Source organism: Petaurus breviceps, unplaced genomic scaffold (assembly GCF_028583685.1).
Source record: "Petaurus breviceps papuanus isolate PSGF00001 unplaced genomic scaffold, PetGlider_PUasm1.0 140, whole genome shotgun sequence".
Classification (NCBI taxonomy): domain Eukaryota; kingdom Metazoa; phylum Chordata; class Mammalia; order Diprotodontia; family Petauridae; genus Petaurus; species Petaurus breviceps.
This window is the reverse complement of record NW_027185698.1, coordinates 29,359,876-29,386,855: the sequence shown is the minus strand read 5'-3', so window position 1 is coordinate 29,386,855 and position 26,980 is coordinate 29,359,876. Positions and strand designations below refer to the sequence as shown.

Here is a 26,980-nt window from a genome sequence, read left to right as displayed (position 1 = left end):
TTGACCAGTTAGAGATAAGATGCCCTCAGGTGTTGGCAAAAATTTGTCTTGAACTTCTCTGTTTCTGTTTTTATCTCTGCTCCTACCTCACAGGGTTATCATGAGGATCAAATGAGATAATGTTCATAAGTGCAAATTGATATATAAACACCTGCTTCATGATTACTTTTAATGGTACCCAACCAAAAATATTAATTACCAAGTGCAGGTTCCATTGAAGGAAAACTAAAATTATGTGATGTTTACCAATTTGGGGGTCATTTTGGAAAAGCATAGGGTGAACTTTGTTTAAGCACATTTGATGGGATGGTTAGGTGTGGGGGTGAGTGAAAGGACCATTTGTTTTCTTCTGCTGCATACCTTATAAGGAGCTTATCAAATACATATTTACAAATTGGAAAGCCTCTCTGTTTTTAGCAGATTAAAGGTAAAATATTAGCTAAGTATAACAGGCAAGCCATTTTCCCCAAATGTTAGTTTACACTTGACTCTTTTTCTTCGACAGTAGGAAGATAAAGCAAGTCATCAGATTGATGAGGAGAATGGCAGATGGCTCCCAGAGTTTCCATTAAGCAGTTAAACATTGGTTTGTTGGACTTTGACATATATTGGCCTCAAGCCAGAAATCGCACTTCATTTTTCCCTACATGATCATCAAATACCTCACCAAAGTCCTATAAGATGAGTCAATGCTTTCTTATTCTCCAAATCCAAATAATATCAAGTAGGACTTTTTTGTGTTTTGTTCTACCATCAACCAGTGCTTGCATCCCTCATACCAGCAGGTCCATTCTAGCTGCCTTAAGAGGCAATGCTATATAGTGTATAATACAGGGGACTTGGGAGTCAGGAACTTTTGGGTTCCTATTCTGCTTTAGACACTCACTGGGAGATGCTAGGTGAATTATAGCCTCTCTCAACTTTTGTTTTCTCATCTTCAAACGGATGACAGTAATATTTACAGTACTTCAGTAAAGAACTAATGAAATAATATATATGAGATGCCTGGTCAATTTTAGAACACTATGTAAAGGTCAACTCTCATTACAGAAGCAAGAGGATGCATGGTCAGCATGTACCTGCTTGTTACTGAAAGGATGCTGCACAAATAGGTATAGTTTTAGGTTGTTAGAACTGAAAGCGACCTTAGATCATCTCTCCAATCCCTTTTTACAGAGGAGGAAGCTGAAGTCCAAAGGAAGTGACTTCTTCAAGATGACATAAGTAACCATTACCAGAGCAGGTTCCTCATATGCCAAATTTATTGTTCTTCATGACATTACACCTTGCTTCTTTCCTTGTGTTAACCTGGGGGTTCACACATACCTGATTGTTCCTGTACCTGTACCTGCCTATACCTCTTCTGTATCTGATTGTTTTTCTAATTCTTTCAAGATGTTTCAGTTCAGTGTAGGAGGCCTACGCCTCTCTTGATAGAACTACTGGCTACATGGGGTCACTGGGACATTCTTTCTCTTTATCCCTCCTTGTCTAGCCCTGGTATTGTGCCCATAAACATTCTCTCTTTCCTACATGTTGAAATTTTGAAACTTCCTTACCTCACAGAGACCATCATTCCCATACCTCGATCTAAGCCAATTTCCACTGATTTTCTACTGCTTCTTGAAATCCTTAAATCTGGAAGCTGGTGAGAAAAAAACAAATCTATTTGCTTTCCTGTGATATCTAGGGTAGAGAAATGATAGAAAATGAACATATAAAATTGAGAACTCAGTTCTTCTCTATTTCCATGGATATGGTATCCCTCCTCTTATTCCTAAATATTCCAGCTCCCAAGACAGAATATAATCCTTGAACTTCAGTTTTCCATCTGTGAAATGGGGATAATATTTATACCACCTACCTTGCAGGGATGTTGTGAGGAAAGTGCTTTGTCAACTTTAAAGCATCATAGAAATGCAAGTCATTATTGACCTCAAGTTGTATTATTTTTTCCTCTATAGAATTAACCACTATCTCATATTATTATTTCTATAATTTTTAAATTGTATATATTAATTCTCCATAAAAGTTCTTCTTCAGTACCTCACTCTGGTTTGGAAATGGACTTGGGTTCTCAAAAATTATGCCCCAGACAATAAAGTATACCAGGTTCTATCAAGCTAGAAAGGTTCAAAGTATAGGCTAGTTAACCTACTATGAGTTTGCTCTCTGAGAAGCAGCCCAGTTTAGTACAAAGAATCTCATTATCAGATATCTGGCTAACAGGACATAAATATTTTTCAGCCATAGCAACTTACGGATATAGTTGACTAGTGGAAAGAATGCCATTTTATCACCAGAGGGAATCAATGAAATCATGAATTCTGGAATTATTGGTGCATTGTATATACACCGCTGTTAAAGATGGAACTTTGGATGTCCAAAGAACATCCAAATGTGTTAACTGTTTATCTTTCAAGGATCAATCAGCAAATCCTTCAGGTCTTATTAAACTGGTTAATCCTTGAATAGATTTGCTAAACTTGGCTTCTTAATACATAAGAAACTAACCTCACATATACTTTTGCAATACAAACACATTTTTATTTACTAATGACTAAAAGTAGAAACTCCAACTTAAAATTGTTTTACTCAAACCTGATTTCACTGGTGTAAGGAAGTCCTAGTGAGGAACTCCCTTTGCCAATACAAGTCAGCAAGAGTCCTCCAATTTATATTCTGAATGAGTTGACTGTATACAAAGGGGTTAAGCAATTTGCCTAGGGTCACAGAGCCAGTATACATCAGAGACAGAATGTGTCAGTTCAGGTCCCAATTCTGCCTACTATAATACAGTATACCATCAAGCAGCTTTGAGAACAGGCATGTAAAATACAGCACAATTCATGATTGTGTTGATTGTCCTTCTGTTGCTGCGTCCATTAGCTAGAATCCAATCTTAAGTCAAAACATAACAATATGAGCATCAATTTTACATCCTGCATACATTCTAAGAGCACTGCTCTGTCACTTTCTCATGACTTATGATGCTTTGTATGCTCACACATTAACTGAAGTGCTTAACAGACCGATTAAACGACATTAATCATCCTAATCCCTAATGGAGATAACAGAAATATTAGGAAAGAGAAATGTGAAAACAGTTCAAGTGAGGCATAATTTGTTATGGACCTAGGAATGATCCACTTTATCACAGCAAGGAATTTTATTTGACAAATGCATACTTTATCATTACTAACACATTTAAAACATGAGTTTATATTATTCTTATCCATAAAATTCAAATAATTTTCGTCTGCTGAGCTTACAAAAAAAATTCTGCATTCCCAAGTATTTTTTTCTCTAGAACTAAATATGGCTTTAATATGGTGCATGAGCAAGCAGTTGCTCTCCATTCTCTTCTCTTCCCAAACTGGTTTCTGCAAAAAGGATATACAGAAAATAAACCAGAACAGATTTCTTTTTACATTTTATTCTAGTCTAGGGTAAAAACAAGGTTGTATTCAGATGGTTGGATTTTTTTCAGCCTCTTGTCAGCCCTTTACTTCATCTTTTTCCCCTCTAAATCACCAAGCAGCCAGCCATTTAGTTGGTCAGTAATCTGCCACTTGAAGAAAGAAAGAAGATTCCATGGACTCTCCAAAAGGCATAAAATAGTATCAGAAGAATAAAAGGGGGACAGGGAGGATTCAAGGAGCCTTTGGAAAACTAAGAATTGATGTCAGTGTCATCAAGAAGAGCACTGACTCTCATGTAAGAAGAACCACATTCAAATTGTGATTTGGATGCTTACTACCTGTGTAAGCTTGGGAAAATTGCTTAACCTCTCTGGGACTCAGTTCCTCACCAATAAAACAAGGCCCCTTCCAGCTCTAGAACTATGAAGCTCAAACAGACTATTAGTAGGGAAAAGGTTTGCAGTTAGGGGATAATCTGAAATTCTGACTTATTAAAATTGTTATTGTTGTTGATTCATTTTTCAGTTGTGTCTGAATCTTTATGACCCCATTTGAGGTTTGTTGGGTTTTTTTTTTTTAACAAAGATACTGGAGTGGTTTATTATTTCATTCCCCAACTCATTTTACAGACGAGAAAACTGAGGTAAACAGGGTAAAGTGACTTTCTAGAGTCACACAGCTAGTAAGTGTCTGACGCTGAAATTGAACTCAGGAAGATTGCCCAGCACTCTACCCACTGTACCACCTAGCTGTTCCATTAAAATTCTAGTGGTTCAAGTAACAGGTCAAGATGGCAGAGTAGAAGCAGGACCTCTCCGCTGTTCCGGGTTCCACCTTCCCCAATCCATGTAAAATGGGACTCTGAACAAACTTTGGAGCTGCAGAACCCACAAAATGACACAGAGAAGCTAACCTCCCACTGAGGACAGCCCTGGAGGCCGGCAGGAATCGGCCAGCGCAGGGCTCTGGGAGCTGAGCCCAGCCCCACACCTAGGCTTTAGCCCCAGGGCAGGCCTGACCAGCTGCTGACCAGAGGGACCCCAGAGCAGCAGCTGTGGCCGTTTCCAGAATTATCAACACATAGATGCAAAGGACAAAGTGAGAGGTCAGTGCAGTCTGGACTTTGAGACCCAGTAAGTGGGAGTGCATGGTTTTTGCCCCCAGGGTGAGAAGCCATTGGGATGCCAGCACAGCCAGCCAGCACCATGTGGCAGCATCAGCACCTGGCCCGCAGAGTGTAGGAGGACCAAGCACCAGTCTGAGGGGTTATCACTCTTGCTTTAACCTTCTTGGATCTGGATTGCAGTCTAGGGTGGAGGTCCTGGGGTGTGTGTCCAGCTTGCCAGAGTGTGTGGAGACCTCAGAGAGGGCACCCATCTAATAGCTCTGGCAGCTGAGGAAAGCCTAGCGTTTAAATTAAAATTAAAAGCTCCCCTGTCTGGTGGCAGAGTCCTACTGTGGTAAAAAGCCCAGGGGTCAAGTGACTTGAGGGGCAACATGACCAGGCAAAGGAAACAGCAGACAGAAGGTTCCAACATTAGACTACTATTTTGGGGACAAAAAGGAGCAAAGCATGGAACAGGAGGAAGACAGTGAAGTCAGAACTCCTGCACCAAAAGCTTCAAAGGAAAATAGAGGACCTTAAGAAGCAGATAAGAGAAGTGGAGGAAAAATTGGGAAGAGAAATGAGAACAATGCAAGAAAATTACAAAATGAGAGTCAACAGCCTGACTGAGGAAAATAACACCTTAAAAATAGACTAACTCAAATGGCAAAAGAGGCTCAACAAGGCAATGAGGAGAAGAATGCCTTAAAAAGCCGAATTTGCCTGATGGAAAAAGAATCTCAAAAGCTCAAAGTGGAGAATCATTGCTTCAGAATTAGATTGGAGCAAATGGAAGCTAATGACTTTATAAGAAATCAAGATGCTGTTAAACAGATCCAAACAAATGAAAGAACAGAAGGCAATGTGAAATATCTCATGGGAAAAACCACTGACCTGGAAAATAGATCCAGGAGAGATAATTTAAACATTATAGGACTACCTGAAAGCCATGATCAAAGTAACGACCTAGAAATCATCCTCCAACAAGTTCTCAAAGAAAACTGCCCTGATGTTTTAGAACCAGAGGGCAAAATAGAGGTTGAAAGACTCCAAAGATCACCTCCTGAAAAATATCCCACAAAGAAAACTGCTAGGAATATTATAGCCAGGTTCCGGAATTCCCAGATTAAGGAGAGAATATTACAAGCAGCCAGGAAGAAACAATTTGAATATTGTGGAAACACAATCAGGATAACCCAGGATCTGGTAGCTTCTACACTGAGGGATTGAAGGGCTTGGAATATGATATTCCAGAAGGCAAAGGAGTTGGGATTAAAACCAAAAGTCACCAACCCAGCAAAACTGAGTATCATGTTTCAGGGGAAAATATGGTCATTCAGTGGAATAGAGGACTTTCAAGCATTCTTGCTGAAAAAAACAGAGTTGAATAGAAAATTTGACATTCAGATACAAGAAGCAAGAGAAGCATGAGAAGGTAAACAGGGAAAAGAAATCATAAGGAACTTATCAAAGTTGAACTATTAACATCCCTACATGGAAAAACAATAATTGTAATTTATGAAACTTTTCTCAGTAGTTGAAGGGAATATATATATATATATATATATACATATACATATATATGTCTATATATGAGGGTATATGGGCATATGAATATATATGTGAATGTGTGTATAAATGTTTACAGGTATACATAGATAGAGGGCACAGGAACAATTTAACAGGAAGGGATGATACTTAAAAGGTGAAATTAAGAGATAAGAGAGGAATATAATGAGAGGAAATGGGGAGAGACAGAATGGGGTAAACTATCTCATATAGAAGAGGCAAGGGAAAATGGTTACAATGGAGGGGAAGAATAGGAAGGCAAAAGGGAATGGATCCACCTTATTCCCATTGAATTTGGCTTGAGGAGGGAATGAAATACACACTAAATAGGGTATCTCACCCTCCAGGAGAGTAGGGGGGAAGGGGATGAGAGGGGTTATGATGGAAGGGAGGGCAGGCTAGGGGGGAGGGAAGTTGAAAGCACCCACTTTTGAAAAGGGACGGGATCAAAGTAGAGAACAGAACAAGTGAGAGGTGGGATAGGAGGGAGGGAAGTATACTCAGTCTTTTACAATATATCTACTACCGTGTTTCCCCAATAATAAAACACTGTCTTATTATTTTTTTGGACAGAAAAACACCAGAGGGCTTATTTTCAGGGGAGGGCTTATTTTAATGAACATTGACAGCAATTTTAATAAACAGGTAAATGTGAACAAAAAAATGTACCTTTATTCAATAAGCAAATCACTGGGGAAGAACAGGATGACGCGCTCACTGCTGCAGCTCTGATTGGATGCAGCTCAGAGCGCGGCGTGCATTTCACGGGGGTGGGGGGAACATTGCATACAGAGGGTACCATAATGTAGCGTGTAGCGCAGGGGATCACCTTCACTACAGTAGCAATCTCAATAGGGCTTATTTTCGGGGGAGGGCTTATTTTAGAGGAATCTTACACAGTAAGGGGAGGGCTTATTTTCGGGATAGGTCTTATTATCGGGGAAACACGGTATGTTATTGTTTTGCATTAGCCACACAAGTACAATCTATACTGAACTGCTTATCTTCCCAGTAAGGGTGAATGACAAGGGAGGAAGGGAATGAATCTGGAATTCAAAGTTTTAAAATCAAATATTTAAATATATATACTATTACTAATACTATTTTACATGTAATTGGGAAATAAGATATACAGGAACTGGGGCATAGAGATCCACTGGAAAAGTCAAAAGCGGTATGGGAGAAAATATGGGAGAGAGCAGATTGGAGGAGGGGATATCCTGTGGGACTGCTATTTTGAGGCAGTGGGTAGGGGAAAAATGGGGAGAAAATTTGTAACTCAAAATCTGGCAGAAATGAATGATGTAAATCAGAAGTTAATAAAGCACTTGAAAAAAAGAAACAAAAAAAAATTCTAGTGGTTCCATAAACTCAAAATCTAAAGCATTCTGAGAGCCTTCTACCCCTCTCCACCCCCATCAAAAAAAAGTAATGCTAATATTTATATCTGTGCCTTGTTTCTAAAAAGAGCTTTCCTAAACTTTACTTCCTTTGATTCACATAAAGACCCTTTCTTGGTGAAAAGGAGAGATCATCACTGTCACTTTCCAAAAGAAGAAAGAGACAGAGAGATAAAGTGACTTACCTAGAATAAAAAAAAAAGTTCCCTAAACCAAGTCTTTCCCCTTCTACAATCTATCCTCCCCATGGCTGGAAGTGATTTTCATATTGTATAGATCTGACTATGTCTCTCTTCTGCTCATTAAACCCCAGTGGCTCTCTATTACCTTCAGGATCAAATACAAAGTCCTCTGTTTAACACTTAGTCTTTCCTAATCCTTCTCCACCCTATCTTTCTGGGCTTGTTATATATCCCTCCCTTTTGACACAACTGGTCTTTTAACTATTCTCTATATATGAAATCCTATCTTGTCTGGAATGCTCTCCCTCTTCAACCCTAGCTTCTTAGAAACTCTAGCTTCTCTCAAAGGTCAGCTCAAAAGCAACCTCTTCTATGTGGCTTTTCCTGATTTTCCTGGGCTGCTAATATCTCTCTGTCCTGATCTGAAATTTCCTTGTATTTACTCTGAACATGTACCTGTTTACATGTGCATATTTTTCCAAAGAAAACATAAGCTCCTTGAGGTCAGGGGCTATTTCATTTCTGTCTTTGTATTGTGATTACCTATTATAGTGCTTGGCACATAATAATTGTTCACTAATTGTTAATTAATAGAGATGGATTATTGATCACTCCATACCCGTGAAGGGAGATGAGTACAATAGCCCTAAAATATTTTTAATAAGTCATCTTCCTCAAACCATACCTCTAAATTATGGATAAAATTATGCCAAGCAATGAATGAGTCCTGAGTTTGGAGTCAGAAGACACAAGCTTGAGCTTTGGCTCTGCTATTGAACTGCTGTTTGACCCTTGGATGGGACACTCTCCTTTCCTATCCTTTTCTTCATAATTAGAGTTCACTGAGGTTTAAAAAACATTCTTCTTGTTAGAAAAATAAGAACAATAGCTGCCCTATGGACTCACAGGACTGTGAAGAGGACAGACAAAATTAAATAACATCTGCAAAATGCTTTATAAATATAAAGTTCTATGTGAATGGAAATTAGCATTATTATTTGTTATCCACAATGTGGTACAGTTGGAAGAGTGCTGGATTTGGAGTCAGAGGAGTTGGATTTAAATCCCAACTCTGCTACTTACTCTCCATGTGAATGAGGACAGGTTACTTTCACTTTCTGAGACTCAGTTTCCTCTTCTGCAAAATGAGGTTGGACTAGATCAGGGGTGGAGAACCTGCAGCCTCAAGGCCACATATGGCATTCTAGGTCCTTGGGTGCAACCTTTTGACTGAGTACAAATTTTAGAGAATAAATCTTTTTATTAAGGGTGTTTGTTCTGTGAAGTATGGATTCAGCCAAAGGGCCACACCTGAGGACCTAGAGGGCATAAGCCTCGAGGCTGCAGGATCCCCATCCCTGGACTAGATGATCTCTAAATTTCTCTTTAGCTATGACTCTAGAATGCCTAGTCTATTAAATGAAAGATTTGAATAAAAATTAGTTTTTATGCCCAGTGTCCACAATTGTAAATTACAATAATCCACTTCTGGACATGAGATTTGTAGGGATAAACATTCTGAACACTTCATTATTGCCAGATCTTTTAGAACCAAAAATCACACCTTAAGAAAGTCTCCAAGGAGTAAGTTATATTTTTATATCTTGAGATACTTTGATTTCTCTTTATAGACATTGTATCTAGTTGGCAGACTGTTCTCAATGACAATTCAATCTAGCAGCCACATGGAGAAACCTAAAAAGTAGTTTTAAAATATTAATTATTCCACACCCATTAAAATTAACTCTGAACAAAGAAGTCCTCCAACCTGGCAGAATGCAGGTCACCAACATTTGTTCTTTATTTTCTTCCTTTCTGTCTTTTTTTTTCTTACAGATTGCCTTTTATAGATCAATGTACACAGTACAGTCCAGCCAAACTGGAAAGGACATTGGAGATAATCTAGTCCAATCCTTTCATTTTATAAAGGTTAAGAGATAGATATGTTCATAAAATCATAGATTTACAGCTAGAAGAGACTTTCATTTACTTATCAGGAAACTGAGGACCAAAGAGATTAAGTAATTTACACAAGGTCACAAAGGTAGTAAATGAGAAAAACCCAGAGTCTTCTGATTACAAATTGAGCACTTTTTCTCTGACACAACACTGCAAAAAGTGACCAGCCAAAGGTCACAAAGATACATACACTATAACAATATGTATATACATATATATATATAACATACATGCATATACATGTGTGTCTATCCTTGTGTATGTGTGTATATATATATATATTCAAAGTTAAACACGTTCCCAAATAACCACAAACAAAAGATGCTTTAAAAAAAAACCCTGAATTATCCTTATAAAAGACTATAGCATAGGTTTGCCTCTCTTTTAGAAAAACTGATATGCAGAAATTCAAAGGCATAAAACATATGTTATAGGATGATTAGCCACTTTACAGAATATTCTTGATAACACCACTCCAGTTATTCTCTGTGGAACCTCAGGGTTCTGACTGAACCAATCCAATTCAACAAGCATTTAATGAGCCCCCCCCCCATCATTGCAATAGGCACTGGGGTTACAACAAAAGGAAAACCAGTCCCAACCCCTGAGGAATTAAAATCATGCTAGAGGCAACACAAGATACAAACATGTAAATCTATATGTGACAGTTTGAGAAGGGAGGATAAAACTGAAAGAAGGAAAAGCATCCCAAAGGAGAAGACACATAAAAGAGAGTTAGGGATTCTATAAATTGATGAGGGAGTAACCTTCAGATATAGAGCACAGCCTGAGCAAAGGCATAGAGATAAAGAGAAAGTTTAACTATGATGACCAGCAAACCTGCCTGCTTGTTATATGTGTATATTATGTGCAACGTGTACAATCAACTGGGACAGAAAACCATCAGAAACTGACCAAAAATGATCAGGTACCTGAAAAGTTGGCTTCCAGAACTCATTATTGAATCTACCCATTAACAGAATCCATCTGGTCACACTTTTTTTCTGCTTCAGCATGGCATTTAAAGTAATCAGTGCCCACTTCGATTTTTAGTTGTAGAATTAAAATTAACTCTCGTTATAGATAATTAGATCAAATCAGAAGCGTGAAGGAAAAATAAAGCAAAATTATTAAGAACCAAAATTCTGATAATTAAATATATCTACCCAAACCCAGTTTCAAGGACCCAGTCTCAAATATGGAAGAACGATAGAGATTAAAATGAAGTTTTATTCCTATTGATCCTGATGCCCTAAGCTTTGTTACCAAGTTTTGAAACAGTCATTCCATAGACCCAGCAATGTTACCAAGGCAATTAATTACTACAAAATATAGAAAATTTTAAAGCAAGTTTTAAATCGAAAATGGTATATGCTAAAACAATTCCATGGATTGCCAACTGATTAACTACATGAGAAAATGAAAATGTTGTGAGTTATCTTCTAAAGAGAACTATCATATAAAGAAAGACACATGGTAGAGTCATGGAAAGGTTGCTTGATTTAGAACCTTTAAGACCTGGGTTTAAATCCAAATTCTCCCAATTATTAACTGGGTAACTTTGGGTAAGTCACTTAACCTCTGGGCCTGTGACAAAGATGTTGCCAAGTCCCTGGTCAATGGCTTACATAAAGTTGAATAGGTAAAAGGCAATAAGGAAACTGAAGGCAAAAGCCTGAAATTTAGATCTTGGTCAAAAGGCAGTTGAGAACCATGGGAGGTTTTTGAATATGGGAGTTATTGTTAAAAGGTTTTTAGTAAATATTATCTCAATAGCTGGGTATAAAATAAACTGAAAAGGTCACTGTAAAGATGCTCCCCAGAGAATAGTGCTGAACTAATCAATGTAGGAGGCAATGAGGGTAGTCAGGGCAGAAAAAATAAAGTTTAGTAGAGAAAGTACATTCTTCCATGACCCAAATGGATTCTTGGTTAATTAGGGATTAGTTTTGGTAAAGGAGGAATGTATAAATGATAACTAAGTATACATGTGAGTTGATATCTGTCAAATGTTCTTACTAATTCTATCCTTCAAAGTCCATTGTGGAAGACAACGAAAAAAAAATACAACACAATTTAGAAGTAATTTTTTTTTAAAGTTTGCCTTAACTTCATTTTTCAATTCGCCATGTGGAAAGTTGATTGAATGGACCAGATGAAATGGAACCATCCAGAGCCAATCTTAAACAGTCCTATCATTCTGTAAGATTGAAGCTATCTGAAGGAAAAACTGGCTTCCTAGTGTATTGGAAACAATAAATAATCTGTTTGTACAATGGCACATTGATAGAGTGAAAAGAGCTCTGAATTTGGAGTCAGGAAAACCTGAGTTTTACCTCAGATACAAGCATGACCCTGAACAAGTCACTTAACTTCTAAACCTCAATTCTCTCTTTTATAAAATAGGGATGGTAATTGTCCCTACCCCCAATGTGGTTGTGACAAATGAAATAATGTATGGAAAGCTCTTTGCAGGTCTTAAAGCATTATATCAATATAATGTATCATTATTAATATTATTATAAATAGGAAATGTCCCTCCTTTCCTTATGTCCAACAATAACTTCATCATCAGTACTTCCAGCATGAAAATTTCCTCCCCTTGTGTATATTAGATCTCCTTATGTGACTTAGATTCTTCAATAATTGTCTGAAGCGCTGGGAAGATAAGTGGCTTTTCCATGGTCACCCACCAGCATATGTCAAAGGCAGGACCTGAACTTCCTGTATTAAATGTCATCCACTATCTACTGCAACTTCTACTCATGACAGCATTCTAACTTTCCCCTTACTAGGAAGAATTACATGTGTCTGAACATAGATATACTTGAATATTCAACAAATGTAACAACCAACCATTTATCAAGAACTTATTATTTGTAAAACACTGTAGTAGGTATTGGAAAGGCTATAAAATGTTGATATGTTATGGCATTTGTGATCAGTGGAGATGACATTAGTATAGAAACAAGACAAATCTAGAGACAAGGATGATATACAATCTTATGTGATGATATTATCTTATGAGAGAGAGGATCAAAACAAAGTACTTGGTGAGTTTTAAGGAGAACATTCATTACCATCCAGAAGAATCAAGGAAGGCTTTTGTAAAGCCACACATGAGCAGCTTTCCAGAGGATTGCTGCTGTGAACAGCTTTCAAGGTTCTGATTACATAGTATATAGCAAGCTCTCTTATCTATTCCATAACAAATCAGAACAAAACATTCATAGCAAATCAAAACACAGCATTCACAAAGTTACAACTTATCACAGAAAATCAAAATGCAACATTCACCATGTCACAACTCAACAACTTATCACTAAAATGGCCACATAGTTTTCACCAAAGTGGTCACATAGTTTTAAATTCATTCATTTAGTCAATCACAAAATCCTTAATTCAATCACAAAGTACAAAAGTCAAAGTTCTCCACCCCTAGATCACAGTAAATCAAAATCTTCTCAGTCAGTACACAGTATCGATGTAAAGTCTTCTTTCAGCTTAACTAGAGGCTGGCTCTCAGCTTCCATGGCTCCTCTTCCATGGTTCCAGCTCCAATTGTCACCTGGGTTCAAAGACAGGCAGCTCCCAGTTCCTTGTCCAGCTCCTTGCCCAGTTCTTCATCCAGTTGGCATTCCATATTGAAGTTCACAGTGTCCAGTCCACCTCAAGTCCTTCACAGTTCCTGTTTCTGGGAAGACAAAGCTTGACAGAGCAACAATAATATTCACTCACATTGCTGGTACCATCATCAATTCACTAACTGCCTGTGAAATCAACTCAGACCCACCAACAAGGTCTGAGAACTCAACACAAGTCATCAACGTAGAAATCAACACAGACCCACAAACAAGGTACAAGAGGTCAGCACAAATCATCAGTGAAGTCCTAGGACCTCAAAAAACCCTCCTCTAGGACTTCTGCAAACATACAACCAGAAAATCCTCTTTTGGGGCTTCCATTAAGGTTCCAGGGATTTTATACAAAGTATCACAAACAAACATCAACACAGAGCAGACAGAGTGCCGAGATAGCACAAGTTTTCTCCTTGACTGCCACCACAAGAGTCCTCTTCTCAGTTCTGCTCAATTCTCAGTTCAGTCTTCAGTCCAGCAGCAGCTACCCTGCCTCCACAATGCTTACCCCAGGAAATTCTTTCTGTCCAGCTTGTGTTCTTTTTTATATGGTATAGCTCCTCCCTGTTCTGCCCTTTCCTGTTACATCAGCAACTTTCTGACAAAGTGTTAAGTACTTCTGTGTTAATTAAATAGCTCAAACAAGGTATTAACTTGAAACAAGGTGCTAAGTACCTGCTTACTTGCCAATACAAAGGGGCATGGAAAATCTTCAGATTCCATTTACATTACAGCTTCCCAGAGGAGACAATATTTTCAGCTGGGTAAAGGATATCAAGAATGAAAGAGATTAGGAAAGATATTTCAGACATAGGGAACAAAGTGATCAAAAGCATGAGGATAGAGAGATGTGTCTAGGGAACAGTTTGTTTAGAGTATAAAGTATTGAGAGGAATGATTTTTTTAATATGATAGGTGGTGTCAGATTATAGAGAATTTAGACTGCTGACCATATCCCTCCCATACCACCCTAGTGCCACAGATGCCCCCAAGCAGAACCTCCTGAGACCAGGAGCTAAACTACTCAGCTTTGGACCTTCCATTGTAGGGTCCTAGTAGTATCATAATTGATAAAAGTTCACTATATCTAAACAGATATTGGCCATCTTCCAGCCAAACTGTTGGGCACCTACCCATCCCCTTCACCATCAACTTCCTGCTTTGGGAAAAATAATCTATATTACCATCGCTTTTGAAAAGGGCATGTCAATTAATTTTTCAGTAGTTCTAATCACCATTGTTATAAAACTTCTTGGAACAAAACACCCGTCCATGTCCTTGATTCACCTTTATATGTTATATTTCCCAATTGGTGTGTAAGCTCTTTGAGGGCAGGGACTGTTTTTCTTTTGTACTTGTATCTTCAATGCTTAGCATAACATCTGATTCATAGTAAGTGCTCAATAATTACTTTTTCATTTATTCAAACAAATTGAACTTTACTTAGTAGGCAAGAGGGAGCCATTGAAGATGTTGGAGCAGATCCTCATAAGGTGACCAGTACTATATATCAGGAAGTTTAGCCTGGCATTGTAATGAAGGATGAGATGGATTGCAAGGGTGAGGGGAAGAACAAAGATAGGAAGATCTGCTTAAAGAGTATTATAATAGTTGAAGTGGGTGGTTATGGTAGGAGAAGGGAAATGGAAGTAGAAATGGAAAGGAAGGAAAGATTTGGAGAGATGTTTAAGAGACTGTATCTACAAGAAGATATGAGTCATTAAAAATTTTGTAGAAATATTCTTAACATCAAGGGAGGTAAACCCCTCTCATCGTACAGATTAAGAAACTGCTGAATCTTTGGGAATGGAGAGAAGCCAGCTAACCATGACAACTTGAAATATTCACCCCAGATTCTGGTAGAAGACCCAAGCCACCATGATGCCTGAGGAGCAAAAGTCCAGCATTATCTTACTCCTGTTCTTTCTACATTACAACAACAACTATAATAATTATCCCTGTTATCCTATCTGCTGCTAGAGATGTGCCAAGGATGCTCTCAGGAAGCCTCCAGAGGATGGAGCTTACATTCTAATATTTTTATTTAATTACAAAAAGCAGTTATTTTATCAACCTATGCCACAAAGCATTAAGTAGGAGGCAATTGTGGGGACTAGACCTGTGATTTCACTATCTTGTTACCTCAAAGAATATTAAATATAAAAATAATAGCAGGACAGTGACTTGTCCTGAAACTTTCTATCTAAACTCCGCAAGAACAGTAGAGATTTTTTAAAAATAGCTTATATTTACATAGTATTTTAAGCTTGCAAAGCATAAATTATATATGATCTCACTTGGATGTCACAATAATCCTGTGAGGTAAGTGATAAATCCTCAATGTCTTTTAACTCCAAGATTCTCTAATTATATTATTCCTATCTCTTTGAGGGATGTTTGGCATAGATGACTCAGAAATTGATAGGCAAGAGTCCCACAGGGAGGTTTCTCAATCACAACAGTTTACATTTCTATTGTATTTTAACATTTATGAGGCTTTTTTTTTCACAAGAGGCTCTGGTGGGTGAAGGAATATATGGATTAGCATTATTATTATTCAAATTTCATAAATGAGAAGACTGAGTGCTAGAGAAATGAAGGAACTTGACTAAAATCACACAACAATGTGGGAGCTGAGTCAGACCTTGAACCCCAAACTCTATGTCCTGTCTTCTTTCCTCTATACTACTTTGCCTCACATTACTCTGTTTATTTTGCTAAATATGGTATTGTTTGTAGACTCTAGTCTTCCCTCTCCCAGTAAAGACATTTTAAAATATAATCCTAGCCCTCCCAAAAAAATACAAACTACAATAATATACATAAAATTATTCAGTGTTACCAAGTTGGTTTTATACAAGAGATGCAAAGAGAAGTCAACATTATGAAAACTGGCGTATTTAATCACGTGAAAAGAAAACAAAAAGATCATATCAAGAGATGCAAAAAAGACCTTTGACAAAATATAATATTCATATGTACTAAAAATAGACCTGAGTTCATATTTAGTCTCAGCCACTTACTAGTTGTGTGGCCCTGAGTAAGTCACTTAACCTGTTTGCTTTAGTTTCCTCTTCTGTAAAATAGGAATATAATGGATCCTCCCCCCCCCCCACATATTGATGTGATAGTAAAATGAGATACAATTTGTAGAGCACTTTGCAAACCTTAGTACTATATAAATACTGGATTCTATTATTGCTACAATCATCATCATCATCATCATGGTCATTATTATTAAAAACCCTAGTTTCTTATGAAACCTTATTGGCAAGGGGGCTGCTTGGAAGCATGGTTTTCCTAGTTGGCAGGAGTAATCGAAGGATGATGAGAGATTGAAAGCCCCAGGAACTTAGGTTTCCTAAGGAGAGAAGCCTGGAGATGTAAGCCAGTCCATTACAAAGGCAGCTGAAGCCTTTACTGGCTCACCAACCTGCTTATGAAGCATAAACAGCATCTTGAGGTTTCCCTGACTCCCTCCCCCTCAGATTCTTTTTCTTCTTTGAAGCATTTCTTCCATTACTTCAAAGACTATCCCACCCTCCCTGATGATTTAGAATAGGTTATCAATTTACTTTCAACCTCTGCCTAGTGTACACACAGTTGTTCCTTATCACTAATAAAAACACATAGCATACTCTTTGCATGTTACTGCATTATTTTCATGCCCAACATACTTTCTGGAAGTAAGATAATCGGTTCTCTGACATGGTTGGTAGTTCTCACGACTGACTCTCCTTGCAAATTGTTCTTTGGACTACAGTGTGTTCACGGCACTGGGGAAAGGGGATCAGTTACTAGAATCTTCTGGGGAATGACTTCTTCTCTTTTTTCACATGTGACACTAGCTTACTCAGCTACCCTCAATTAGCAATTAACAACTTTCTGCTGACATCCCAATACAAATCAGAAGCCCCACATGGAAATTGTCTGTGAAGTCTTGTGATGAACTCAGTTACTTGTTCTTTCAAATCTCCTCCCACATTTTCTAGTCAGGAAGTATATTATGTCCAATGGGAGAAGTTATTTTGGGACAAAATAATCATCATGGGCTGATATGAGAACTCAATTCAACCTTTAGTCAACAAGGGGCAGAATGCTTTATGTTAGCTTCTTCATGTCAAATGTTCTGCAGATGTCAAAACTTTCCAGTCTTTCAATCATCCATCCAACAAGCATTTATTAGGCATTTACTATGTGCTAGGCATTGTTCCTAGAGAAATAAAAAAATTATGCAGGATTTAGTGTATATGAGTAGGAAAAAAAAACAGAATTCCATTGTTTTCTTTCCTTCCTAAAATAATAAGATCTAAAAGAAAATTCCAGCAAGAGCAAGTAGGTATATGACATTCCACTATGAAAGTCATTGAAGATGGTTAAATGGAAAATTCTCTATTTTTAAATTTCATCTTGATTATTAAGTTCCATCATATTACTTCAGTGACTGACTTCGAAGGACCTTGGCATGCTACCTTCTGGAATAATCAGGCAATCCCAGGAGTAGTTCTTTGAACAATTCCAAAAACCACTGAAAATTGGTTCGCCATCCATAATAAATGGTGAACTTCGAATCTGGTTTACAATAACTAGCTCTTGTTGAAAACTTTTTGTATTTTTCAAAGTTCATTGAGCAACAGAAGTAACCACAATGTGTATCTGAAATTTTAGAGCATGTTTTTTTGAAGGGCAAAATGCCTAAAACTGGATGGGAAAGACTTATAATTTTTTAAATTAAAAAGAGGTAAAGTCTAAATAAAATAAGCCCAACTACAGTTTTTGTTTCAAAAATAAAATGAGAGGTAGAGGGAAAATTGTAATATGGAATTTAGAAATCTGCTATATGTATGTGCACATGTATGTGTATGGATATATAAAATTCCCTTTAGCTGTCCCACTTTTATCTACTGTCTCGGTTTGTCATATATGGCCAGGACATCATACCTCCCCTGCCCTCCCCTTCTTACTAGACATGCAAAAATTGTGGTAGCCATTTTTGTTTATCAAGGATTTATTATCTAGCCTAGTTATTATCTGTCCTTTGGGTCACAGCATGGTGTGCTAGAATCTTCAACCAAAGGTGGGTCAGGAAGTGTAAGTCAAACTCAAATGAGATAAAGGGAAGGGGTATAGAAAGAACGAGAAGAGAATGAACATTAAATGGTAGGAAAAAAATGCCTCTTCTGGAACTAGAGTCTCAACAATTCAACTTAACTCAATAAACATTTTTAAGTGAATACTACATGCCAAGTGCTGCAGTCAGTATTAAAGACCTAAAAATGACATAATCTTTGCTTTCAAAAAAGTTAACATATAACTAATAAATAGTTAACCTTTGTACATAAGAATGTGTGTATATGCCTATAATAGAGCATAAGAAACAAAAGGATAAGGGTAAAAAGGTTTAGACAAAGTGCTATCTGAGAATCTAAGGAAGCTGAGATCACACTAAGATCAGGGAAGACTTCATGGAGTATTTGGGCAATTTTAAAAATACTTGCCTATTAAATGGAAACATAACTATAAAACAGAAGTGGATAGCAGAATGGACTGGAAACCAGATTCCAACACTTGAAACAAAAAGACACACAGTTAAAATAAAGGGCTAAAGCAGAATCTAAAGTACTTCTGCTGAAGTAAAAAAAAAAGGCAGGGGTAGCAATCATGGTCTCAGACAAAGCAAAAGCAAAAAGAGACCTAATTTAAAGAGATAATCAGGGAAACTACATTTTGATAAAAATATATCATAAACAGTGAAGTTAATAACAAAAAAACTTTTGCAGCAACTTTCTCTGATAAAGAACGCTTTTATCAAATATCTAAATAGAGAATTGAATCAATTTATAAAAATAAGAGCCATTCCCCAATTGATAAACTGTCAATGGATGTGAAAAAGCAGTTTCCAGAAGAAATCAAAGCTATCTATAGTCATATAGAAATGCTCTAAATCACCATCAATTAGAAAAAATAAATTAAAACAACGTAAGTGATCTATGCATGGAAATATTATTCTAGTGATATATTCTGGTAATATACACAAAGCAGTGTAAAGAGAACTATTATATATTCATTGACTTTACCAATATTTTTATTCTGTTCTCAAAGTATAAAGACATTTTCTGAGATCAAAAACTCAGGTGACTATGAAAGCTTATTTTATATTTATTAAGATATATACCTGTTCTAAAAAAAAATGCTTGCTAAATGAATGTGAGATTTTGCTGGTTGAGTACCCTTTGTCTATCTCTACATCTCACTTATCTCAATTTGGGCCCTTATTACTTCTTCCCTGCATTAGTGAGTTTTCTAATTCGTCTTCCAGGCTTACGTGTCTCTATTCCTACCCATTCACCACACTGCTGCCAAAGTGATCTTTTCCTAATTGCAGATCTGTGATGCCTAAATACAACAAACTCTAGTAGTTCCCTATCAACTCTAACATCAAATATAACCCCCCTCTTTTTTAAAGCTTTCAAAGTTCTTTACAACTTTACATAAACCTATCTTATCAGCCTTACTTGGGGCATCAATCATATCCCTGTACTCTGCAATCCAGACAAATTGGCCTCCTCTTTCTACTTACACAAACGACTCATCTTCTATTTTTGTAACTTTGCACTGACCATCTGTCATCCATAGAATGCATTTCATCCTTACCTTTACTTCACAGAATTGCTCACTTCCTTCATGACACAGCTCAAGCACCACCTTCTACACAAAGCTTTTCTTGATTTGATCAATTGCTAGTGCCCTCTGAAAACTACCTTGTATTTATTCTCTTTATAGTTATTCTGTAAATACTTATATACGTACTTCCTGTCTCCATTAGAAATTTAAAGCTTTTCAAGACCAAGGATTATTTACTCTTTGTAGTTTAATTCCCAGTGCCTAACAGTTTCTGGTACATAATAAGTACTTAATAATTGTTTATTGATTGATTCCCCTTGTCTATCAGTCTGGCAAAGCTGTCAAAAGTTTTTCACCTGGAGTGATCTGTTCTTAATGAATCCATGCTGGCTCTCTGTGATCACTTTTATTTCTAGAAGTTCAATCACTTATTCCTTTAATATGTTCAGAATTTTGTCAGGAATCAAAGTCAATATCACTCACCTATAGTTTGCAATCTCCATTCTGTTCCCTTAGAATATTTTTTGTACATTTTCCCTTATTCAATTCTCCTCTAATACCACAATTGTTCAAATATCACTAACAATAGCTCAGCAATCACATTTGCCCAATGTAGTTCATTTGGGCCAGGTGACTTGAGTGCTGTCTTAGAATCTCCTTACTTATTTGGGATTTCAATTCCAAATTAGCCATTTCTGTTTTGTCCTTTCCAGTCCAAAGATCATTATCCTTGGAAGAGAAAATAAAAGAAAAAATCAAATTTGAGCAGCTCTACCTTTTATCAGTTAATACTGCCCCTACCCCAAGAAGTGGTATGATCACCTCTTAGTTTCCCCTTAACCCCAATTTAGACTAAAAAACCCAATTTCATATTTTCCTTAGTTTTTCCTAAGGATGAAATGTCTTTGTTTCCCATTGCTATTTCCAGACTTTGACTACCACCAAGATTCATCAAACTTTCCTCCGTTAAGATTCACTTTATTCAGATTCTAGCAGCACTTCCATGGAAGGCCCCTGAACATTTTCCCTCCCTCCTTAATAAATTTAGTGCTTGGCTCATAACCTCACTCCCTATCCAAACTCCTGCATAGGTTTTTCTGGAATAAAAAACTCCTTTATCCAATCATAATTTCTACTCAATTCATCTCTCCCTGTCCATTACTCCTAAACTAGTTCAACTCTCCGCTATCCTTGACTCTTGAATCCCTTGCCTTTTTGTCCTATCCCCACTCATGCCTTTAACAAACACCATCCATCTCATTCACTTTTACTCACATGCTACTGAACAGAGTTGGAGTCACTCGACCACACTGACTAAGCCTGTTAACAATTTGTTCTCTCTTCTCATCTGGGTCCTCACTGAAGCAAAGCAATCCTTTTACTCTTGCTTTATCTGTCTTACCCTGGCAATTCTTCTAGACTTTCTCTTTACTCTCTCTCTTCCACAGCACTCCTTTACATTCAACCTGAATTCAAATCTGACCTCAGACACTTAATACTTATTAGCCGTGTGACCTTGGGCAAGTCACTTAACCCCAATTGCCCTACCTCCCCCCCTCCAAAAAGGAAAAAAACAAAAAACACACCCAAGTCCCCATCATCATTAAAACATTTCTGTAGATCTTACTATCCCTATCAGCTATCATTCTATATCTCTCCTCCCTTTCTCAAACTCCCAACAGAAACTATTCACTCTCATTGCCTCCACTTCCTCTCCTTTCACATATCTTCTAAGCCCTCTGCAATCCAACTGTTAACCTCGTTACTTAATCGAAATTGTTCTCTACCAAGTTACCAGTGATCTCAAAGGCCAAATCTAGTGGGCTCTTTCTCATTCCTCATCCTTCCTTATTCTTCCGTGCCATTTAACACTATTGACCATCCTCTCCCCAGGATCCTCTCCCCTCTCCAGATTCTCATGATGCTGCTTGAGTTGCCAACTGACTGCTCCTTTATCTTCTTTGCTGCATCATAATGTCATGTTCACTGAGGATGTCCCTCAGTTCTGGGCCTTCTTCTCTTTTTTCTCTACTCTCCTTTGTGAACTAATCGGCTCCCAAAGGTTTAACAATTATCTCTATGCAGATGACTCAGAGTTTATAAATACATAGATTATGGAGTTATAGATATGTGCATATATTCTATATATACATCTGTGTGCGTGTGTGTGAGTGAGAGAGACAGAGACAGAGACAGAGAGACAGAGAGAGAGAGAGAGAGAGAGAGAGAGACAGAGACAGAGACAGAGACAGAGATAGAGACAGAGACAGAGACAGAGACAGAGAAAGAGGTATCAAGTCTAGTTTACATCTTGTATTCTACTCCTATATTACAAAATGCCAATTGGACACATCAAACTCAGCAGGTCCAAAACCAAACTATAGGTACATCTTGTTTTCTTGTGCTTTGCTTTATTGTGTTTTGCCAATATATTTTTTTTAAATAACTGAAGGTTTATTGCATCAAGCAAGTCTATCAATGTTCTTTTTCCAACAGTATGTGCTCACATCATGTCTCTATATAATATTTTGGTAATTCTTGTAATATTTCAAGCTTTTTCATTATGATTATATATGTTATAGTGATCTGTGATCAGTGAACTTGGATGTTACTATTGTAACTCCTTTGGGCACCACAAACTGCACCCATATAAGACAGCAAATTTAATAGATTAAATATTATGCGTATTCTTACTATTCCATTAACCCACCACTCCCTCATCTCTCTCCCTCTCCTCGGGCTTCCCTATTCCCTGAGACACAACAAAATTGAAGAAAATTTCAAAAACTTAGTTGATAAAGTTGTAGCAGGATTTGATAGGACTAACTCTAAATTTGAAAGAAGTTTTACTGTGGGTAAAATGCTATCAAACAGCACTCATGCTATAGAGGGATCTTTCATGAAAGGAAGTCAAACAATGCAGCAAACTTCATTGTTGCATTATTTTTAAAAATTGCCACAGCCACCTAACCTTCAGCAACCACCGTCTTCATCAGTCAGTAACCATCAACATTAAGGCAAAAAGGTTACGACTTGCTGAAGGCTCAGGAGATGGTTAGCAATTTTTAGTAATAAGTTATTTTTAATTAAGGTGTATCTATTTTTAGACATACTATTACATAATTAATAGACTGCAGCATACTATAAACATAACTTATGTGTACCAGAAAACCTGAAAATTTGTATAATTTGCTTTATTATGAGAGTCACTTTACTGTGGTGGTCTGGAACCAAACCCACACTATCTCCCAGATATATCTGTACTATCTTCATCTCTAAGCCCACCCTTCTTCAGAACTTTCTTCCTATTTCTGATGAAGGCACTTCCAGTTACCTAGGTTTACAACCTTGGTGTCAAGGCAACTCCTCACTCTCACTCTGCATATTCAAATCTTGTTTCTATCTTCACTATTTCCCAAATGATGCCTCCTTTCTCATCACATTTCCTATACCAGCTTAGGCCCTTATCACTTGTTGCCTTGACTATTTTAATAGCCTCTTAATTGTGTCTCTTCATGCCAATCCACCAGAATGATTTTCCTAAAATACAGATTTGACCATATCACTCACTCCCCTTCGATGAACTACTGATGCTCCCTATTACTTCTAGGATCAAACACAAATGTGTTTTGCATTTAAAGCTCTTCACCACCTGTCCTCACCCTACCTCTCCAGTCTTCATACAGACATTTATCTCTCATACAGTCCCCATGGTCCAGTCACACTAACCTTCTCCCCTCCAACATGACATTCAATTTCCCATCGTTATGCCTCAGAAATGGTTGTCTCCCATATTAGAATGTTCTTTCATCACCTCTGACTCTTTTCAAACTTCTTCAAGATACAACTCAAGCACCACCTTCTGCCAGAAGCCTCTCCTCGTTTTTCCAAGTGCTAGTAGTGTCTTCCCTATACAGGTAAGTTTGTGTCTTTTTGTATGTTTTTTTATACAGACCTATATATGAGCATATTTTGTCACCCAAATAGAATGTAAGCTCCTCCAGGGCAGGAACTTTCTCACTTTGGCTTTTATCCTTCATTCCTGTATAGTGGTTTCTTAAATGCTTGTTGATTTGCTGGTTACAGCTCATTCTGTGACTTAAATCTCCCTAACATTTTTCAAGGACCATGATCCACTTGTGTATCCTTTCACTACTTTCATTTTCTATACACATCTTTCAAACATAATTTTTGTTGGTAAATTCCTTTTGCATTCATATTTATCAGTTCCCTTTTGGCCTCCCTTCATCATAATTATTCCTCTTTGTGTCTCCAGAATTTCTTCCCTTCCCTACTGGGCTTATATCCTATGGAATTTCAGCATCCTACCTAGCCTTCTCTAACTTCTTTGAAAAATACTTTCACAAAATTTATGTTGCATGTAGGATGATTTCCACTTTCCCATCATAAATTCTATGCTAGAGTGGTCACTCATCCCCAAGGTTCTCATCATTTCCACTTAAGAAACCAGTTCTTTCATAATGATAAAAATCCGATCCAGATTAGACATTTCTCCTGTTCTTCCAAGTTTGAAGAATGAATGATGTAGATAACATCCTCATACTTTAGTGGATGTCATTTGAGAGATGCTGTGATTGAAAAACCCATGCCCCTTAGCCAATCTAGTGAAAAGCCTTTCCCAACATAGGTTAGTCTTCAGATAATAATCCATCACTGGGCTTTTAAATATGATATCCAAGTAGGTTTTGTTCCCTGCTTGAATAAAGTAAGGTATGTGAAATATCATTCAAATAGGAGTGATTTAAATAAATTTATTTGAGGGAGAAAAAGAATATTTGAACATCAGGTATAGTCTGATCCACATTGATCCAGCAACACTTCATAACTCATCTTAAGCACATAAGTAAGGAAACAGTTTGTGAAACTTCATGTTACAGCTGGTAAAATGTTGATCAAAATTCATAAAGCAATCTAACCAGAGTTTTACACAATACATAATGACCATGATACAGTAAGAAAAATACAATATTGAATACTCACTACTCAGTGAGTTTCTACCTACCATATGAACAATTTAAGACCTTTTTTAAAATGAAAAAATATTCTTATTAGAGCTTTATTTTAAGCATTTTCAATTAGATACAGCTTTGTACAATTTTGATCACTCTATATATACCAAAGGAATTCCTTCTAAATTATTTCTAGATAAAATATATTATTCATTTAACCATTTTTCTCTGACAAAAGCATCTGAATTTAGACCACAAGAATCAGACAGTGTTGAGGCAAAATACCTTACTTGGACTTGGGTGGTTTTAAAATACAGGCATCCTAATTTATGGAAACATTGGTTAAAGACATGTGGACATCCTTAAAGAAAGTAGATAGACATCACTATATACAAAGAAGCAATATAATTCCAAAGAATAGACTCTCAATTTTGGTTTCAAAATGTGTGGTCCAATGGCTGAATCCTTGACAATTCAAGAAACTGTCTGCTGCTTTGCAACACAAATGGTGTAGTAGTTTTGTTTGTTTCTTTTGTGCTATGGAGATGGCCACTGTTAAAACAAAAATTCTTAGCAGTCCTTGAGCCCATCCACGTAAGAGGTGTGCATCCTGCCAAATTGATTGTTACAAAGAAAAAATGTATTCACTGAATAGTACACATCGAGCTTCTAGGAGGGTTAATAGTTTTTGACATAGGCTCCTGATTGTAGTTTACAATATCTGCCTTCACCACCCTCTGTCATAAAAGAAAACAAAGTTATTATTAGAGTATCAGAAACAAGAACAATTTAGAAACAGCTCTAATATCTTTATTTTATACATTTTGATGACTTCTGGAAATTGTACATTTTAACTGAAGTGTTCTTATCAATACTAAAAGAACTGATTGTATAGTGATTGTACAGGTCAAATGCCTAAGAAGTCATACTTCAGCAGCAACTTTTATTAGTTTAGGACCAAATTTATATAAGAAATTGAAGTATGCATTATAATTTTTGTATAATTCAACTGAAACTTTTTATCTTACTAATGACCTAAACATTACTAGATTATCAGAAGAGAATTAAGATGAATCATTTGCAAATATTTGTTTGAGTAGGGTTTTTTGGCTCAACAACTTTTAATGGTAGAAAAAAAACATATTATGTGCTTACATGACAAATGCCACATACCACTAACCATATACAATACCAATACTTTTGTTGCCAGGGCATAATCATTTGCAAATAAGAAAGTAGGATATGTACATGTTATTATATAATAACCTATTATGATGAGTATGTGAAGCACAAACACTCTGAGTTTAAATTTTATTTTGGCAAATTTAGAATACTGAGAATTATTGTTACTGTTTGTTCTTCATTCTTGAAGAGGTCCAATCACACAAGGAAAGTGATGTCATGACTTGCAAGTGAACTGGATTTAAATGAGGCAGGGCTGTGCAAAGTCAGCAGCCTCACTCTCTCCTCCTGACCCACCTGGGTCCAGTGGCAAGATATAGATCAGCACAACTGGAGATGTCCCCGGGTGCAGTGGGAGACCTTCACCTTTTTAAGCTAAGGTCTTTCCCAGGTCTCAATATGTCTGAGGCAATGCCCATTTGGAGATTAAGGCTAGGTAAGAAATAAGACCTCTTTTATCTATTTTTAAAAAAATCTATCTTTGAGGAGAAGACCCTCACAATTTCTGGCCAAAACAGAAACAATTCCTATTTATACTTACTCTGAGCCATCAAAACCCAAAAAATGACCAAGCAGGGTTTGGGCTGGGACCTATTGTTGCTCAATCAATGAGAGCCAGAGTGATCTGGGTTTAAGGCATCGTGCTTAAAAAAGAAATCTAGCCCTTGAACCCCAAGATATATTGATCAAAATTCACATCCCTTTGGGCAGAGCACCAATAGGTAAGGGTATGATTCCCTATGTGAAAATAGGGAGGAGGAGGAGGGAAGGGAAGGAGGGAGGGAAGGGAGGGAAGGGAAGGAGGGAGGGAAGGGAAGGGAAGGGAAGGGAGGGAAGGGAAGGAAGGGAGGGAGGAAGGGAGGAAGGGAGAAAGGAAGGAAAGAAGGAAGGAAGGAAGGAAGGAAGGAAGGAAGGAAGGAAGGAAGGAA

General features: G+C 37.2%; 1 protein-coding gene across 5 annotated transcripts in view; it reads right to left on the bottom strand.

The window, feature by feature from the left end:
- The window catches only part of RAB28 (RAB28, member RAS oncogene family), a 211,587-nt gene that overhangs the window by 42,349 nt on the left and 142,258 nt on the right, over positions 1–26,980 (bottom strand). For 2 of the 5 annotated variants that reach the window (XM_069069736.1, XM_069069728.1), the window contains one exon: positions 24,658–25,606. The exons of 1 other annotated variant lie outside the window; for it this stretch is intronic. Coding sequence is in view for 3 of the 4 variants with exons in the window: in XM_069069728.1 (XP_068925829.1) it covers positions 25,514–25,606 (93 nt within the window). In the remaining variant the exon portion in view is untranslated. Of the gene's footprint in view, positions 1–12,687; positions 13,346–24,657; positions 25,607–26,980 lie in introns of those variants that run through there. 2 more of the 5 variants (XM_069069741.1, XM_069069744.1) reach the window with 2 other exon arrangements.